General features: G+C 42.8%; 1 protein-coding gene across 4 annotated transcripts in view; it reads right to left on the bottom strand.

The window, feature by feature from the left end:
- The window catches only part of ARMC9 (armadillo repeat containing 9), a 190278-nt gene that overhangs the window by 136020 nt on the left and 35360 nt on the right, over positions 1 to 18898 (bottom strand). For all 4 annotated transcript variants that reach the window (XM_049888433.1, XM_049888435.1, XM_049888434.1 and 1 more), the window contains exons 7-9: positions 18814 to 18838; positions 6302 to 6459; positions 1818 to 1916 (exon numbers count right to left, since the gene is read on the bottom strand). In XM_049888433.1, the coding sequence (XP_049744390.1) occupies positions 1818 to 1916; positions 6302 to 6459; positions 18814 to 18838 (282 nt within the window). The remainder of the gene's footprint in view (positions 1 to 1817; positions 1917 to 6301; positions 6460 to 18813; positions 18839 to 18898) is intronic.

Genomic DNA, 18898 nt, shown 5'->3' with positions numbered 1-18898 from the left:
TGAGGTAGGGTGCGAATATTTAAAAAATACTAAAACAGGCCTGTTTATTTAGACTCAAATATGAATGTGCAAATGCTCATTGAAAGCATGACAGCCCATGCCCGGTAATGCAGAGCCGGGCTCTGGCCCACGGGGATGCCCCCAACACTGGGAGATCCATTCCAACTCCAGGTGCCTGCCTCCACCCACCCAGACTCTGAACCAGGCAGCAGGGGGGTGCGAGCTCCAGGGACGTGGGCTCATGGACTTTGAAAAATTCCTTGGAGATGCTGGTGAACTCTGCCCTAATGCTGTGTGCCTCCAGATGTGATATCCTAAGAAGGACACAACATCGCCTAGGCAATGTTTTGGTCTGGGATGCAGAAACTATCCATTTTTAAAAAGATGGGGGGACTATATTCTTCAAAAATGTCAACATCACTGAAGTCATGTGAAGACTAAAGGAGGATGAAGAGACGTGACAACTAAATGCAATACCTGGCCCCAGGCGCCCGGGAGGAGAAAAATGCTCTAAAGGACATTATTGAGTCCACTGGACAGCAGGTTAGATAAGACTACTGTATTGAGGTTGTATTTACCGAAGGCGATAATTATACTGTGGTTATATAAAAGAATATTCCTATTTTTAAGAAATACACTGAAGTACTTAGAAGTAAATAGCCTTAATACATGTAATTTATCCACAAATGGTTCAGAGAACAAATAGTATGTGTGCACATGCAGAGGGAGAGAGAGGGAAAGATGGAGAGACACCAAAGAGCACAAGATGCTAAAAGCACATAAATCTGAGTTACCAGTGTCCTTTGTGCTATTTTCCCAACTTTCTTCTAAGTTTACAGTTATTTGAGTAAAGGACCCCTGATTTAGACCATATAGTTTCCAATCTGGGGGTTATTTTTAAAAGAGAATATTTCCTTCCTTCCCTATCGATTTGCAGCAAACTGTTACCCGCCCTTGGCACTCTAGCAAGAAGCTCCTACTGGAGGAGCAGGACAGCGCCTCCCTCCTCACCACTCCCAGGAGTCCATCTTTCTGCTGTTCACTGTACGTGTGAACGCACAAACAGCCTTCATTTTCTTCTTGGAGTTTACAGACCTCAAAAGCCACTGAAATGCAACCTCTTGAGTGCTAACTTTCTTAGGGTCTTTCATTTTTTGTGGTGATATTTTTTGAGTTTGGGGACAGACCAGGCACACCACAGCAAGGGCGTCACTAGTGTTGCTGTCACCCAGTGTGGTCACCCCACCCCATGGACCTCCTCCCATACCAGACCCTACAGAATCCTTAGTAATGTTTTCTTGTACTAATGTTACTTGTAACTCGTAATTCCTGTATATCACGCCTTCTTTTCCTTTAATTACTACTTCCTTCTCAAAAAAGTTATTGATATAGGTTCCCAAATACTAATTACCACAATATCGTAGCTAAAACACCAGCACATTTGACAAAATCTGTGACTACAAAAGCACCAGCAACACTGAAAACAACAGCGCACGCTTGTAGCACGTGCAGGTGAAACTGCGTGATTCGAAGCGGCACTGTAATTGGGTAATAATGACAGCTCTCGCCGGAGCACATCAGAAGGCTCAAAAAGTAAATCAGCACAAAGTTTTACCCCTGTAGGTACACCGACACATGTAAGGTGGGCTTGTGAAAATGTTTTTGTTGTTGCACCTACAGGGATATTTTTCTAGACAGTCATTTTGGTGTCACCCCCTCTGACGGTGTCACCTGGTGTTGTCGGCACCTCCCACACCCCCCTAGCAGCCCCACTGCACTACAGCCTGAGCACAGAACAGCCAGAGCCTGTGCCTCACCGTGCCGGGCCTCGTGAAGTCCACGCTGTGAGCCAGGCTCTGCCGCATCTGGTTACTGAAGAGGCGGACGCAGACACTCTGAAGGTATTCGGGAGTGATCTGCAAAGAGGACACGAGGAAGTCTGGTGAAAGGTGCAAAACTCCCCAGAGCACACCTGAGCTGCACTAGCAATAATTAGAGCTTCTGTAACGTGCAGAGATTAGATGTACGAGCTAGGAAAATCACCAGGCTGCTTTAACGTCCGAGCTCTTAGGAGTTAAAGCATTGAGCCTGACAGAAAACACTCCTGACAGTCTACAGGTGTGATTAGTAAAGCAGGCATAAAGTAGGCCACCACACTTTAAATTACATAAAATAAATTGATACAACCTTTTTTTGTTAATTCCAATAAAAAAGTCAGTGGATGATCTTAACGTGGTGGAAAGGGCGCCAGGCTTAAAACCTGAAGATGTGTGATCAAGTCGAACTCCAAAATTCACTTTTGATGACAATCATCTCTTTTTTCATTCTCAGGAATCTGCTCCTCATCCTCCCTGCCTCTTCTCCCAGCGCTGGCCTTACTTCAACATCCTGGTCCCCCTGTCTTTCTACCACGCTGACTCCAGAAATCCCCCCAGCCTGGACCAATCCCATCACTCTTGTCCTCTCATAAACCAGGTTTCTGCCAAATAAAACCACCCAACTAGGCAGACTGATGCCACTGCCACAAATTGAACCAGCTGGCATGCTTTTACTACTTGACCAGCAAACCCTCCTATCCCCTACAAAAACCAATCCACACCTCCACCATTACTTCTGGAGCCCCACCCACACCCTCCAGCTAGCTCCCCATCTCAGTGACCAATGGGTCTCCTACTTCACAGAGAAAATGGAAGCAAACTGTTGAGAACCCTTTCAACACTCGGCAGTACGTGAAGGGCTCAGACAAAGAGGGGCTCATCTCAAGGCTAAACCTCCTACCTTACCCTTGAGTCCAATCAAAAGCCAAAACCAAAACCTGTCATAGCAACACTCTAGGACAGAGTAGAACTGCACAGGGTTTCCAAGGAGCAGCTGGTGGATTCGAACTGCCGACCTTTAGGTTAGCAGCCAAGCTCTACACCACTGTGCCACCAGGGTCCCACTCTTGAGTCCACTCCCCCTGAATTCCTACAGTACTCAGATTTAAACATTCCTGTTTTTCCTGTATTTTTAATCTTTCCTTCTATACTCATTCCTTTCCCAAAAGCCAAAGACATTCCCAAATCCATCTCCTAGTTAAAAATATACCTTCCCTTTCCTCCACCCTTGGGGAAATCCTGGTGGCGTAGTGGTTAAGTGCCACGGGTGCTAACCAAAAAAAGGTCGGCAGTTTGAATCCACCAGGTGCTCCTCGGAAACTCTATGGGGCAGTTCTACTCTGTCCTATAGGGTCGCTATGAGTTAGAATCGACTCGACAGCAATGGGTTTGTTTTGTTTTGTTTTCTTCTACACTATTTTTGTCTATCAACCACCCTCTCAATACCCTTCCTTCAAAACCTACATTTGCTGTCTCATCTCCCCTTCACGTTTCAATGTGATGCAATCAAGATTCCATTTGTATAACACCGCCCCCCGCCTCCCCCCGTAATTCGGTATGGCAAAGGTCATCACCAATGACCTTCTAATGCCAAAAACATTGGATACTTTTCAGCTCTAGTCTTGTAGAGTTTTCTGTGGCTTTTAGTCTCTGGATCAACCCCTTACTGCTGAAACTGTCTTCTGACTTTTGTAACTGCTACCAGACCATTCCCCTACGAAGCAGATCTGATTACGTCACTTTCTTGCTTAAAACTGGTAAAGGAGGAAATGACACAAACAGCTGACAAAAAACAAAATATAAATGGCCAATAAACATATGAAAATATATTCAGCCTCATGCATAACCTGTTGTTAGTCGTCGTCGAGTCAGCTCCAACTCATGAAGGCCTTACGTAGAACAGGATGAAAAGTTGCCCAGTTCTGTGCCATCTTCATGATCCTTATTTGACAATATGAGACAATATTCTGTTGTGATCTGTAAGATTTCCACTGGCTAATTTTCAGAAGTAAATTGCCAGGCCTTTCTTTCTAGTCTATCTTAGCCTGGAAGCTCTGCTGAAGCCTGTCCATCATAGGTGACCCTCCTGGTATTTGAAATACCAGTGGCATAGCTTCCAGCATCATAGCAACACATAAGCCACAACAGCATGACAAACTGACAGACAGGTGGCGGCACACATAATTAAAGAAATGTAAATTAAAACAATGAGAATATCACACTTTATTTCTAAACTGGCAAAGATTTCCAGGTTTAAACATATCCGGTGTTGGTAAGCATGTGGAGAATTAGGCACTCTGACACACTGCCGGAGGGCAGGCATTGTTGAAATTTTCAAAGAAATAATTCGGCAACATCTACTGAAATTTTAATGCCCAAAAGCTTTGACCTAGCAATTCTACTTTTAGGATTTTATCGTACCTATATTCAAAGGTGGAAACCCTGGTGGCGTAGTGGTTAAGTGCTATGGCTGCTAACCAAGAGGTCAGCAGTTCAAACCTACCAGGCGCTCCTTGGCAACTCTATGGGGTAGTTCTACTTTGTCTTATGGGGTTGCTATGAGTCGGAATCGACTCGATGGCAGTGGGGTTTTTTTTTTTTTTTGGTATATTCAAAGGTATAATGTATATACAAGGATGTTCATGGCAATATATATTTATTAATAGTAGAAAACTCCACTAACTGCTCACCACTGGTGATGTAATGAGTTACGGTACACTCTTACAATGGAGTGATACACCAGCATTAAAAGGAATGAGGTAGGTGTGGTCACAGGGAAAGCGCTGCATGATACACTGCAAGTTTCAGAACAGTAATGCATAATAGTATCCATATATGTACACGTATGAGCATATACACATGCACGTGCATAGAAACATTCTGAGATAATATACAAGAAAATGTTAACATTGAATGCCAATGAAGAAATGAGACTAAGGAATGGGGGTGGGACTCTTGCTTCTTACTATGTACCATGTACTCCTCAGGAGCCCTGGTGGCACAGTTCAAACCCACCAGCCGCTCCGAGGGAGAAAGGTGTGGCAGTCTGCTTCTGTAAAGATTACAGCCTTGGAAGCACTATGGGGCAGTTCTACTCTGTCACATGGGGTTGCTACGAGTCGGAATCGACTTGATGGCAGTGGTTTGGTTTTACGTACTTCTCTGAACTGTTTAAATTTTTTTTTTTAATTTTTTTTTTACCGTGAGCATGAATTGACTTTACAATGAAAAACAGACTAGCTAAGAGCCAGCCTCCATTCTCCGCCCTGTCTCGATCCCCCTTCAGCGTTTCTGCCTGGAGGTCTGGAGCCTCGGCTTGGTATCCCCAGCAGCAGGGCCCATCGTTCATCTGCGGTCAGCATGTACACCAGCTGTAATACCCACCCTGGCTGTAAGGAGACACGCCCGGGACAACAGCAGTAATTTTTTAATGGGGGGCGGGGGGGGAGAAGGAACTCGTTTTATTTCTTTCTGTACTGTTTACATTTTCTAACTATGTGCATGGCTTCCTCTTTTTTTTTTTGTTAATGGGTTATATGAGCCATTTTCTTTTGTTTCTGGCACTTTCTTTGTACTAAAGTTAAAATAAAAAAACCCAAAAAGCTTATTAATTTAAAAAGTTCTAAGTCCTGTTTTGAAAATATATATTTCACAGCTCCTGACTAGCTACAGGATAAAACATAAATTCCTCAGCCTGGCCTACAAATCTCTTCATGGCCTTTACCCAGCTACCTCCCCTGTGTCATCTTTCAACATGTAGTCACTTTCCCAAGCAGACGACATGACTGTCAAAATAGAATATAAAGTAATCAACAAAAAAACTATCGGATTAATAGAGTTTCCAAAGGTAGCTGGATACAAATATGTGAAAACCAGTTGCTTTCCTACATACTAGCAACAAGGTCTCCCTCTCCACTCCCCTCCGTTTTTATGCTACCATATAGCTTTGCTTTGTTTTTTTCTGGTGCCACACAATTTAGCCTTCACAACAGAAAGAATAAAGTAGAAAAATAAAGCTAAGGTAGATAATGTGTCAGGGAAAATATTTCAAGTGCATGATTAAACACAGCTTGAGACAGCAGCTTGGGTTCTTCCTTTGCGCACATGACGTGTTAAAGTCAGAGGCAGGCTCCCTTGGCTTGGGAGTGACCAGGAATCCTGTATTAACATGGTCCATGCCCATGACACTTCTTTTTCTTGAAACAGGCATCTACAGTAAAACCTGCGACAGCTGGAACCATGTAAGGCAGAAACCTTTCAGAGAAGGAAAACTCAAATACTTTCCACTAAAAGAAGCAATAGAGAAGTGGTAAGACTACACCCTATCAAAGGCAGAAAACTTTCGAGACCTGGAAAAACAAAGTCATCCCGGCGAGTTCTGGCTCTCGTAGGTATCGCTGTGTATGACTGAGGATTTTCCTTACCATCTTGCCACTAACTGTGGCCTCCAGAGAATCCACCAGCTCTGCCGTGACTCCAATGAGATTGTGGTAGTCGGCCTGGATCTTATTGTACCGTTTCAGGTATGTCATTGACCTCCGTTCAGCTTCTAGCAGCTGCTGGTGGAGCTGCTGCAACATTTCTAGGAAGCCAATTTACGTGAAAGCAAAACAAAAGAACAACCATCACCAAAAAAAAACCCCATAAAAATAAAAAATGATTATATTCTTCTCAGAGGACTACCGTTCCTACTATTAGAATTTTGTTATAACAATAAGCTTGATCCTACTCATGTTTAACACTTCACTTGTATTTCACGGCACTTTACAAAGCACTTTGTAATCGTTGATTTTAGGTTTCTCGTCTCTGCCTGTTCAACTGAATCAACCGCTGGTTTTCATAACAAAATCCATTTCCTAGATTGAACCCCATACAATACATTTTAGCTCTTTTCTCTATGTATAAGAAACAAAATGAAAGGTTCCGCCCCCCCCAATCAGTTCGCAAAATGGCTGAAAAACTGTGTCTTTTCCTTTGTTTTTGCCCTGTGAGGTTACCTGGGAGACAATTCAAATCTACAAGACTTAGGGCTGCTTGATCGATGCTGGAAAAAACTAGAATCCAGAACGAGACAAGATTCCAGGTGTTCATTCTGCCAGTTTGATAAGGCGTAAAACCAGCCCCATCAGGCCTCAGAGCAGGCAGCCTTGGAAGCTCGCAGGTTCTCTGCATGGAATCCCTCCACTGGGCAGGCCTGGTGAGACTGGCCATCCTGAGCAGTTGGAATAGGTGAATATTCACCCATATCAGCACTTCTTTGCCCTCTCCTGCTTTTCCCTTGCCTTGAAGGCTATGTTTTGAGGGAAGAAAATAATGCTCCCCCCAAATCCAAGTTAACACACTACTGCCCTGATTGGTGGCACAATGGTTAAGGGCTTGGCTGTGAACTGAAAGGTTGGCGGTTTGAACCCACCAGCCATTCTGCAGAAGAAAGATGTGGCAATTGGCTTCTGTAAAGATTTACAACTTGACAGCAGTGGATTGTTCCTAATCCAGACACTTTGTAATATTTAAAATCTTTATTTTAGACCACATTTCATGTAGACAAAGATGAAAAAATTATAAAGACCTGGGTTCAAATCCCTACTCTACCACTTTCTTGCTGGGTAACCATGACAAGACATTTTAATTCGCTGATCCCCATTTCTTAACCTATAAGTGGGGAGAACGATAATTACCCAGAAGGGTTATTGTGAAGATTAAATGAGAAAGCATATCCAAGGTGTCTAGCACAATGGCTGGCCCATGGCAGGCAATGAGTACATGGTAGTAGTTATCAGTATTATTTCATTTCATGGAAATGGATCAAAGATTTTCTAAATGCATTTCTGTGCAAGCAGATAACCTGAAAAAAGTGGCAGACAGGTCACATCCAAAGACAGCGGTAAAGGGATTCTGAAGTATATCAGAGCCATCCAAAAAGTTTGCTAAAAATAAAGATGATCAGGTCTCACCCCCAGAGATTCTGATTTTGTGGGTATTGGGTGGGATCTGAGTTATTTATATTTTCAACAAACTTCCCAAATGGCTCTGATGCATATCACAAGTTTGAGAACCACTATCCATTCCTCTATAATCTGTATCCTAAACAACTAGGAGGATGACCCACACTCAAAGAATAATGCAAAATAATTTCATGTTTCAGGATTAAGTGTTTATGTGCAGAAGGAAAGAGTCATAGTAAAATAACATTTTAACTATAAACACCCAAAATTTCAATAAAATGTCATAGGATAATGAACTAATATAATTATTATCCAGCACCATCAAATCTCAGTATTGAAAGATAACTTTTAAAAAGTTGTCTGGCCTGAATTTACATCCAGTACTGGAACCCCTGGAGAACGTTCCTGGAAACCCTTTGTCAAGCTTCCCCTTAAACATTATTAGGGAGAGGGGTCACTGCCTTCTTCCTGTCTCTCACGACATGTTAAAATTGTGATAAGTATTATTAAAGCTTTTCCTATGTATAAGATTCAAAATCAAGATAAACCAAAGCTTCCAACGATACTCATAACCCCACTTCATGGTAATAAATACAAGAGCATCTGTGCAAACTTGCTCAACACATATCAAGTGGCATATGATGAATGAAGCACCACAACTCAGTAGCTGGGCCGACTGGCCACCCAAATCATCGATGTAAACATCACCAAAGTAGCCCCTCTCTGATGGACTGCACAAGGAAAGGAACTCTTCCCCATGGAAACTCCTTATACAGTTAACTAAGTGTAAGAAGCTAAGAAGTGGTTATTTGTGGAACTTGTGCCTTGGGAACCCAGAACCAGAATTTATAACAATTTGAAAATATGGCATATCTGAGGAACAAGAGACCTAACTGCCAGCAGCCTGCAGGAATCTGAAAAGCAGGCAACTAGCTAAAGTGTCTGTAACATTTTCAAATCACCTTGAAGACATCTCGGTGAGCTATAAACAGGACCTGACCATTACTGTAAGCTAGCTGGGTAACAACTCAAAAAGATAACAACTTTATTTCAGAACATCAAACAGAACTTTGAGCTTTTTTTTCCCCTTGTCAAAAGTTTTATGAGAAAATGTCAACTAAGCCAAGATGCCTTGCCAAGCACAACCTTGACTTTTCATGGCAATGTCCTATTACGAACCTCGTATTATTTTAAACTGTCTTAGTCACGCCAGTGAAATTTACTGAGACTTCATATGTCATAGCTACCGCATACCAACTTGTTGACAAGATATACATGCAACTAAGAGAATGACAGTTAAGGTCACAAAAGTTTACCCATAATTCTATAATGCAAGAAATCAACAACAAGAATGATGGAAATCTTTCCCACAGCCAAGCAGTCAAGCTTCCTCTCTTATCATTTCTACTTCATTTAGGTGCACTGCTTTTTTTTTTTTTTTTTTAAGAGTTGTTGTTTGGTGTCATCAAGTCAATTCCAACCCATAGTGACCCCATGTACAACAGAATGAAACTCTGCCCGGTCCTGCGCCATCCTCGTAATCATTGTTACGTTTCAGCTCATTGTTGCGGCCATGGTGTCAACAGATCTCATAGAGGGTATTCATCTTTGTTGCTGACCCTCTATTTTACCAAGCATGATGTCCTTCTCCAGTGACTGGTCTGTCCTGATAACATGTTCAAAGTATGTGAGACAAAGTCTCACCATCCTTGCTTCTAAGGAGCATTCTGGCTGTACTTATTCCAAGACAGATTTTTTTCATTCTTCTGGCGGTCCGTGACATCCATTTTGGTCTTTTCTTTCTTGTCTTTTTAATGACCTCTTGTTTTTTTCATATATTATGTGTTTGATGTCATTCCACAACTCATCTGGTCTTTGGTCATTAGTGTTCAATGTGTCAAATCTATTCTTGAGATGGTCTCTAAATTCAGGTGGGATATACTCAAGGTCGTACTTTGGCTCTCGTTGACTTGTTCTAATTTTCTTCAGCTTCAACTTGAACTTGCAGATGAGCAACTGATGGCCTGTTAAAAGGTTGGCCTCTGGCCTTGTTCTGACTGATGATATTGAGCTTTTCCATCATCTCCTTCCACAGATGTAGTCGATTGGATTCCTGTGTATTCCATCCAGCGAGGTCCATGTGTATAGTCACCATTTACGTTGGTGAAAAAAGGTATTGGCAATGAAGAAGTCGTTGGTCTTGCAAAATTCTATCATGAGATCTCCAGCATCTTTTCTATCACCAAGGCCATATTTTCCAACTACCAATCCTTCTTCTTTGTTTCCACCTTTTGCATTCCGATTGCCAGTATTTATCAATGCATCTTGATTGCATGTTTAATCAATTTCAGACTACAGAAGTTGGTAAAAATCTTCAATTTCATCTTTGGCCTTAGTGGTTGATGTATAAATCTGAAGAATAGTCATATTAACTGGTCTTTCTTGTAGGTGTATGGATATTATCCTATCACAACAACATTGTACTTCAGGATAGATCCTGAAATGTTCTTTTTGACAATGAACATGAAGCCACTCCTCTTCAATTTGTCATTCCCAGCATAGTAGACCATATGTCCGATTCAAAATGGCCAATACCAGTCCATTTCAGCTCACTAATACCTAGGACATCAATGTTTACGTGTTCCATTTCACTTATGACGACCTCTGATTTTCCTATATTCATACTTTGTAATTCCACTTTCTGATTACTAATAGATGTTTGCAGCTCTTTCTTCTCATTTTGAGTCATGTCACATCAGCAAATGAAGGTCTCAAAAGCTTTACTCCATCCACGTCATTAAGGTCAACTCTACTTTGAGGGGGCAGTTCTTCCCCAGTCATCTTTTGAATGCCTTCCAACCTGAGAGGCTCATCTTCCGGCGCTATATCAGACAATGTTCTGCTGCTATTCATAAGGTTTTTACCGGCCAATTTATTCAAAAGTAGACTGCGAAGTCCTTCTTCCTAGTCTGTCTTAGTCTGAAAGCTCCACTGAAACCTGTCCACCATGGGTGACCCTGCTGGTATCTGAATACTGGTGGCATAGCTTCCAGCATCACAGCAACACACAAGGCACCACAGTACAAACTGACAAGACACATGGTAGTTTTAAAGAGTAGAGATTTTAATTTTAGAGAGCCCTTGGCTGCTCAAGGTAAAATGATAAATTTTAAAATAATAGAGTTATTTTTCTAGCCTAATAAAAAACCCTAAAAGCAATCACCCTATTTTTATAATATGATAAACTCTTTCTTCTTTGTATTCAGATATAAACTGGCTGTTTTGCTAATCCACAAATACCAAATGAAGAAAGTTATAACTATGAATATAGGTCATCATAGAATACCATTTAGGTCTCTGGACACAAGAAACACAATTAGTAGCTCATTTTCTTAAGGGGCTGAATCACTGAATACCAGAAATGCTAAAAAGTGCTATTTTTATTTCCTTTAGTGGAAAATCCTTTCAAAAATTTTTTTTTAGGTGAAGACAGTAATCCTACATGCTATATTGCTAACCTTGGTTTTTATTTCAAACACCATTTTCTAATATAATTCCTTTTGAAAGGATTTTCCACTCCAAGCACTCTTCTTGCCTTCTTCAAAAGCTTATCCAAATCTCACTTTATCCACGAAACCTTTCCTGTTAAGGCACATAGAATAAGGATTACCTAACCGTTCAATTTCAAAAACAAGACTTGAGTCTGGAATTAAATTAAATTGGGGGCATCTCTGTGCCTTGTGATCACTGTTGACTGTCATTCCTCTACAGAGGCATGGACTCGAGGGACCTCTGGCCAAAGGGTACCCTGGCCAGAGTGCCCTGCGGTGCTTGATCTCTGATCTCCCTGGCACGACTGCATCGTGGGGAATTTATTCGGAGGCAGACATAAACTGGGCCAGCAGACTCAATTCCTCAGAATGTTGACTTGGCCATCCACAGAACGCTCAACTAAAATCAAACTTATGGAAGGCTTGAAAACCCTGGTCTTACTAAAATTTCAAATTAAAGATCTAAAAAAAAAAAAAAAAACCATACATGAGCCCCTCTATTTGTATTCCCTTCCTGTACACAGATCAAGAGGCAGTTGTTTGAACAGAACAAGGGGATGCTGAGTGGTTTAAAGTCAGGAGAGGTGTGTGTCAGGGCTGTATCCTTTAACCATACTTACTCAATCTGTATGCTGCTCAAACGATCCAAGAAGCTGAACTATGTTAAGAACAGCATGGCATTAGGATTGGAGGAAGGTTCATTAACAACCTGCGTTATACAGATAACACAACTTTGGCTGCTGAAAGCCAAGAGGACTTGAAGTACTTACTGATGAAAATCAGAGACCCCAGTCTTCAGTATGGATTACACCTCAACATAAAAAAAAAAAAAAAAAACCTCACAACTGGACCAAGAAGCAACATCATAAAAAATGGAGAAGAGATGGAAATTGTCAAGGATTTCATTTTACTTGGATCTATAATCAATGCCCATGTAAGCAGCAGTCAAGAAGTCAAACTACGTATTACGTTGGGCAAGTCTGCTGCAAAGACCTCTTCAAAGTGTTAAAAGGCAAAAACGTCACTTTGAGGACTAAGGCGTGTCTGACCCAAGCCATGGTATTTTCAATCCCCTCACAGGCATGTGAAAGCTGGACAGTAAAAAAGGAAGACCGAAGAAGAATTGATACCTTAGAATTATGGTGCTGGCAAAGAATACTGAATATACCATGGACTGCGAGAAGGAACAAATTTGTCTTGGAAGAAGTATACTCAGAATGCTCCTTATAAGTGAGGTTGGCAAGAGATCATCCCAAGCACTGTGGACATGTCATCATGAGGGACCAGTCCCTGGACAAGGACATCATGCTTGGTAAAGCAGAGGGTCAGTGAAAAAGAGGACCACCGTCAATGAGATGGACTGACACAGTTGCTGCAACAATGGGCTCAAACATAGCAATGATTGTGAGGATGGCACAGGACTGGGTGGTGTTTCATTTTGTTGTACTTAGGGTCACTATGGGTCAGAACCAACTTGAGGGCACCTAACAACAAAACCCATTTATACTGTATCTGTAAAATGAACCCCTTATTACAGACATAACAGCTCCCTGTAGAAAGCTAGCCTCGAAAACTACAAGGTACGCTGGGGGTGCCAGGAGCTGGTAGCTACATGGGAATCCAGGAGAAATTACCCACAACTTTCCCTCCCCCAGTCCTTGGGGTCCACAGATTGAATCTGAACAGAGATTTAGCTGATTCGGACCAAAGCTAAGGCAGGAATCTGGGGCCCAAAGGATGTGCAGTGGGTGGTAGCTTTAAAATAACTCTTTGACACTCCTTCTATCAAAAGGTGGAGTATAACTGCCCTTTCCTTGGCCTTAGTAATCTGCTCTAACGAACAGAACACAGCAGAAATGATACCAAGTTACTTGAGAGGCTGGTTAGAAGTTATTTGCTTCCTCCTGGCTCTCTCTGGGGGCCACCACCCTTGGAAGCAGCCACTGGGCCACGAGGAAGCCCAGGCCACATATGGAGGCCATGCGGGTGCTCCCCTACAGTGATAGCCAGTGTCAGCCAGCAGGCTGGTGAACATGAGGGACCTTCAAGATGACTCCAGCCCAGCTCCTGTCTGACTATACCACAGGAGACCCCAAGGAGAACTGCCCAACTGTGCCCACAACTCCCAGAGCCATAGCAGATGATGATAAATGAATGTCGCTGTCTTCTGCCACTAGGTTTGGGTGGCTTGTTATGCAGCAATAGAAAAGGGGGTGAAGGCACATTTCCAGGAGTTGCAGGGCAATAACTAACTGTGAGAAAATTGGCACAGGCCACACCCTGGCCAAGTACGGGGACCTGTGCTAATGGTTCATGAAGCAGACCGGGGTGGGGGTGGGGAGGGGGGGTGCAGAGACCAGCAGGGACTGATGCTTGGGCCTGACAGTACTGAGGCAGAGCAATCTCCGGGAGGCTCACGGCCCAGCCAGACCACAGCCCGGTGACACTGGGAAATTCCCTCACTGACCCCCGGAGGCTCTTCTGTCCTCCAGAAGGCTCACACCCCAGCCAGACAGCTGCCCGGGGACTCTCAGAGTGTCACACGCTGGTCTCATGCTAACCTCGGGAGATTTTTCTGTACCCTTGCTCTTCTGGGTTCAGGCATGGGATCAAGAAAAACAGGACCTGCTGGTCCTCCACGGGCCTGTCTCCTCTGGGGGCTGCAGAAGGGCAGCACAGCTGGCAGAAACAGCCCCAAATTTACAGTTGCTGGGATAGGACAGGAAACCCTGGTGGCATAGTGGTTAAGAACTATGGCTGCTAACCAAAAGGTCAGCAGTTCAAATCCACCAGGCGCTCCTTGGAAACTCTATGGAGTTTACTGTGTCCTATAGGGTTGCTATGAGTTGGAATCAACTTGACGGTGTGCTTGGTTTTTAATTTTTGGGGGAGGGGAAATTGTTGTTGTCGTTAGGTGCCGTCGAGTCGGTTCCGACTCATAGCGACCCTATGCACAACAGAACGAAACATTGCCCAGTCCTGCGCCATCCTCACAATCATTGTTATGCTTGAGCTCATTGTTGCAGCCACTGTGTTAATACACCTCTTTGAGGGTCTTCCTCTTTTCCACTGACGCTGTACTCTGCCAAGCATGATGTCCTTCTCCAAGGACTCATCCCTCCTGACAACATGTCCAAAGTATGTAAGACGCAGTCTCGCCATCCTTGCTTCTAAGGAGCATTCTGGTTGTACTTCTTCCAAGACAGATCTGTTCGTTCTTTTGGCGTCAACTCTTCTTCGGTCTTCCTTATTCGTTGTCCAGCTTTCACATGCATATGATGCGATTGAAAATACCATGGCTTGGGTCAGGCGCACCTTTGTCTTCGGGGTGACATCTTTGCTCTTCAACACTTTGAAGAGGTCCTTTGCAGCAGATTTGCCCAGTGCAATGTGTCTTTCCGTTTCTTGACTGCTGCTTCCATGGCTGTTGATTGTGGATCCAAGTAAAATGAAATCCTTGACTTCAATCTTTTCTCGTTTAGCATGATGTTGCTCATTGGTCCAGTTGTGAGGATTTTTGTTTTCTTTATGTTGAGGTGTAATCCATACTGAAGGCTGTGGTCTTTGATCTTCATTAGTGCTTCAAGTGCTCTTCACTTTCAGCAAGCAAGGTTGTGTCATTGGCATAACGCAGGTTGTTAAGAAGTCTTCCTCCAATCCTAATGCCTCGTTCTTCTTCATATAGTCCAGCTTCTCGGATTATTTTTTCAGCAAACAGATTAAATAGGTATGGTGAAAGAATACAACCCTGCTGCACACCTTTCCTGACTTTAAACCAATCAGTATCCCCTTGTTCTGTCCGAACAACTGCCTCTTGATCTATGTAAAGGTTCCTCACGAGCACAATTAAGTGTTCTGGAATTCCCATTCTTCACAGTGTTATCCATAGTTTGTTATGATCCACACAGTTGGATGCCTTTGCATAGTCAATAAAACATAGGTAAACATCCTTCTGGTATTCTCTGCTTTCAGCCAGGATCCATCTGACATCAGCAATGATCCCTGGTTCCACGTCCTCTTCTGAAACCGGCCTGAATTTCTGGCAGTTCCCTGTCGATATACTGTTGCAGCCGTTTTTGAATGATCTTCAGCAGAATTTTGCTTGCGTGTGATATTAATGCTATTGTTCTATAATTTCCACGTTCGGTTGGATCACCTTTCTTGGGAATAGGCATAAATATGGCTCTCTTCCAATCAGTTGGCCAGGAAGCTGTCTTCCATATTTCTTGGCATAGACGAGTGAGCACCTCCAGTGCTGCATCCATTTGTTGAAACATCTCAATTGATATTCCATCAATTCCCGGAGTCTTGTTTTTCACCAATGCCTTCAGAGCAGCTTGGGCTTCTTCCTTCAGTACCATCGGTTCCTGATCATATGCCACCTCTTGAAATGGTTGAATATCAACTAATTCTTTTTGGTATAATGACTCTATGTATTCCTTCCATCTTCTTTTGATGCTTCCTGCATCATTTAATGTTTTCCCCGTGGAATCCTTCGCTATTGCAACTCGAGGCTTGAATTTTTTTCTTCTGTTCTTTCAGCTTGAAAAACACCGAGTGTGTTCTTCCCTTTTGGTTTTCCATCTCCAGCTCTTTGCACAGGTCATTATAATACTTTGTCTTCTCAAGAGGCCCTCTGAAATCTTCTGTTCAGTTCTTTTACTTCATGAATTCTTGCTTTTGCTTCAGCTGCTCGACGCTCAAGAGCAAGTTTCAGAGTCTCCTCTGACATTCATCTTGGTCTTTTCTTTCTTTCCTGTCTTTTCAGTGACCTCTTGCTTTCTTCATGGATGATGTCCTTGATGTCATTCCATAACTCATCTGGTCTTTGGTCACTAGTGTTCAATGTGTCAAATTTATTCTTCAGATGGTCTCTAAATTCAGGTGGGATATACTCAAGGTCATATTTTGGCTCTCGTGGACTTGCTCTGATTTTCTTCAGTTTCAACTTGAACTTGCATATGAGCAATTGATGGTCTGTTCCAGTCAGCCCCTGGCCTTGTTCTGACTGATGATATTGAGCTCTTCCATCATCTTTTTCCACAGATGTAGTCTATTTGATGTCTGTGTGTTCCATCTGGCGAGGTCCATGGTTATAGTCACCGTTTATGTTGGTGAAAGAAGGTATTTACAATGAAGAAGTCGTTGGTCTTGCAAAATTCTAGCACTTGATCTCCGGTATCATTTCTATCACCAAGGCTGTATTTTCCAACTGCTGATCCTTCTTCTTTGTTTCCAACTTTCGCGTTCCAATCGCCAGTAATTATCAATGCATCTTGACTGCATGTTCGATCAATTTCAGACTGCAGCAGCTGATAAAAATCTTCTATTTTTTCATCTTTGGCCCTAGTGGTTGGTGCATAAATCTGAATAATACTCAGATTAACTGGTCTTCCTTGCAATCGTATGGATATTATCCTATCACTGACAGTGTTGTACTTCAGAATAGATCTTGAAAAACATTCTTTTTGACGATGAATGCAACACCATTCCTCTTCGAGTTGTCATTCCCAACATAGTAGACTATATGATTGTCTGATTCAAAATGGCCAATACTAGTCCACTAATGCTTAGGATATAGATGTTTATGTGTTCCATTTCATTTTTGATGATTTCCAATTTTCCTAGATTCATAGTTCGTTCATTCCAGGTTCCGATTATTAATGGATGTTTGCAGCTGTTTCTTCTCATTTTGAGTCATGCCACATCAGCAAATGAAGGTCCCGAAAACTTTACTCCATCCACGTCATTAAGGTCGACTCTACTTTGAGGAGGTAGCTCTTCCCCAGTCATCTTTTGAGTGCCTTCCAACCTGGGGAGTTCATCTTCCAGCACTATATCAGACAATGTTCTGCTGCTATTCAAGGTTTTCACTGGCTAATGCTTTTCAGAAGTAGACTGCGGGGTCCTTCTTCCTAGTCTGTCTTAGTCTGGAATCTCAGCTGAAACCTGTCCTCCATGGGTGACCCTGCTGGTATCTGAATACCGGTGGCATAGCTACCAGCATCACAGCAACACACAAGCCCCCATAGTACGACAAACTGACAGACACGTAGTAGGGAGGGGAGGGGAAATGCAAGGCTGCAAATTGGGTCAAGAGAAACATTCAAACCCTTCTCATCTGGAGCTACCGAAGCTCTCCAAAGCGTGGCTTGTTTCTCATATCTAAAAACCAAAAACCCAAACCCACTGCTGGCGAGTTGATTCCGACTCATAGTGACCCTATAGGACAGAGTAGAACTGCCCCATAGAGTTTCCAAGGAGCGCCTGGCGGATTTGAACTGCTGATGTCTTAGTTCGCAGCTGTTGCACTTAACTACTGTGCCACCAGGGTTTCCCTCAAATCTAAAGCACTGCCTATTTGTCAACTCCCTTGAAAGCAAACTGCTAAACAACTTACTAACGCTTCCTTTCTTTAAAAAACTTTAACTCTCTGAAAGGAAACATGGAAAAACAGTGCCAGGAAGTTTTGAAGTCCTCCCCAACATTACTCTGCTTGAAAGGGGTAAACGTGATCGTTTATGGAAAAGATGAATTTCACGTAGTAAAACTCCACCTGCTGGGAACAGAGGGTTATGCCTTCAACCCTTAGAAGAAGCAGAATACGTACTGGGCATGCTTCCTCACATAATCACTGAGGCCGTGCTCAACATGCACTAAGACAAAAAAAAAAAAAAGACAAAGCTCCGGCAAAGTCCCCGACTGGGGCCACTGCTTTCATATTAACTTAAGTGTTGTTCACCTTACTGAAAAATGAACAGTACGGGGAAAAATTATTGACCAAAAAAACAAAAATCCCACATCATTTTGTACAAAATAAACTTAAGATTGGAATTCCTACTTTGAATGTTAAAAAATGGAAATACTTTATAAGACCAGGTGTTCCACTGAGCTGACTCTGACTCACAGTGACCCAATGGGGCAGGGTAGAACTGCGCCATAGGGTTTCCAAGGCTATATAAGTCTTTATGGGAGCAGACTGCTGGGTCTTCTCTCCCATGCAGCAGCTGGTGGGTTCGAACCACTGACCTTTCAGTTAGCAGCAAAGTGCTTAACCATTGCACCACAGAGGCTTCTCATTTCACTAGGTCAAGGTAAAGGTTAAAGATACTAGAAGAATTCTTTCCTCTCCCATGCTGTAGTGTTTTCTAGCAGGGCTGCTGCAGTTTACTTCCCTTAGGGACATGGCTTGGGTTCTCTTCATTTCTCCAGCCTTAGTTACCTGATTTGCAAAATGGAGTTAACACCACCAGCCTTCCCAGCAAAGTGCCCCTCAAGAAATCGCAGAGAAGCATTACAGCAAAGCACTTCATCAACATTTACACGTTTAAAGCCCTCAAGTGCCAAGTCAGGACTTCTCTCCATCTCTGTCCCTTCCTCGTTACTGAAAAAGAGGTCAGCAAAGTGGTTCTTATAAAAAGTTTAATCTAGATGACTTACCTTTGTTACTTGGTCCATTTTCCTTCTGGGATGAGAGTGAAGTTCAGGAAAACAGGCATTCACGATAGAGTACTTGGGGTTCCTA

Source organism: Elephas maximus, chromosome 6 (assembly GCF_024166365.1).
Source record: "Elephas maximus indicus isolate mEleMax1 chromosome 6, mEleMax1 primary haplotype, whole genome shotgun sequence".
Lineage (NCBI taxonomy): Eukaryota > Metazoa > Chordata > Mammalia > Proboscidea > Elephantidae > Elephas > Elephas maximus.
Note: the sequence above shows the minus strand (reverse complement) of the source record. Positions and strands in the feature narration are given on the sequence as shown.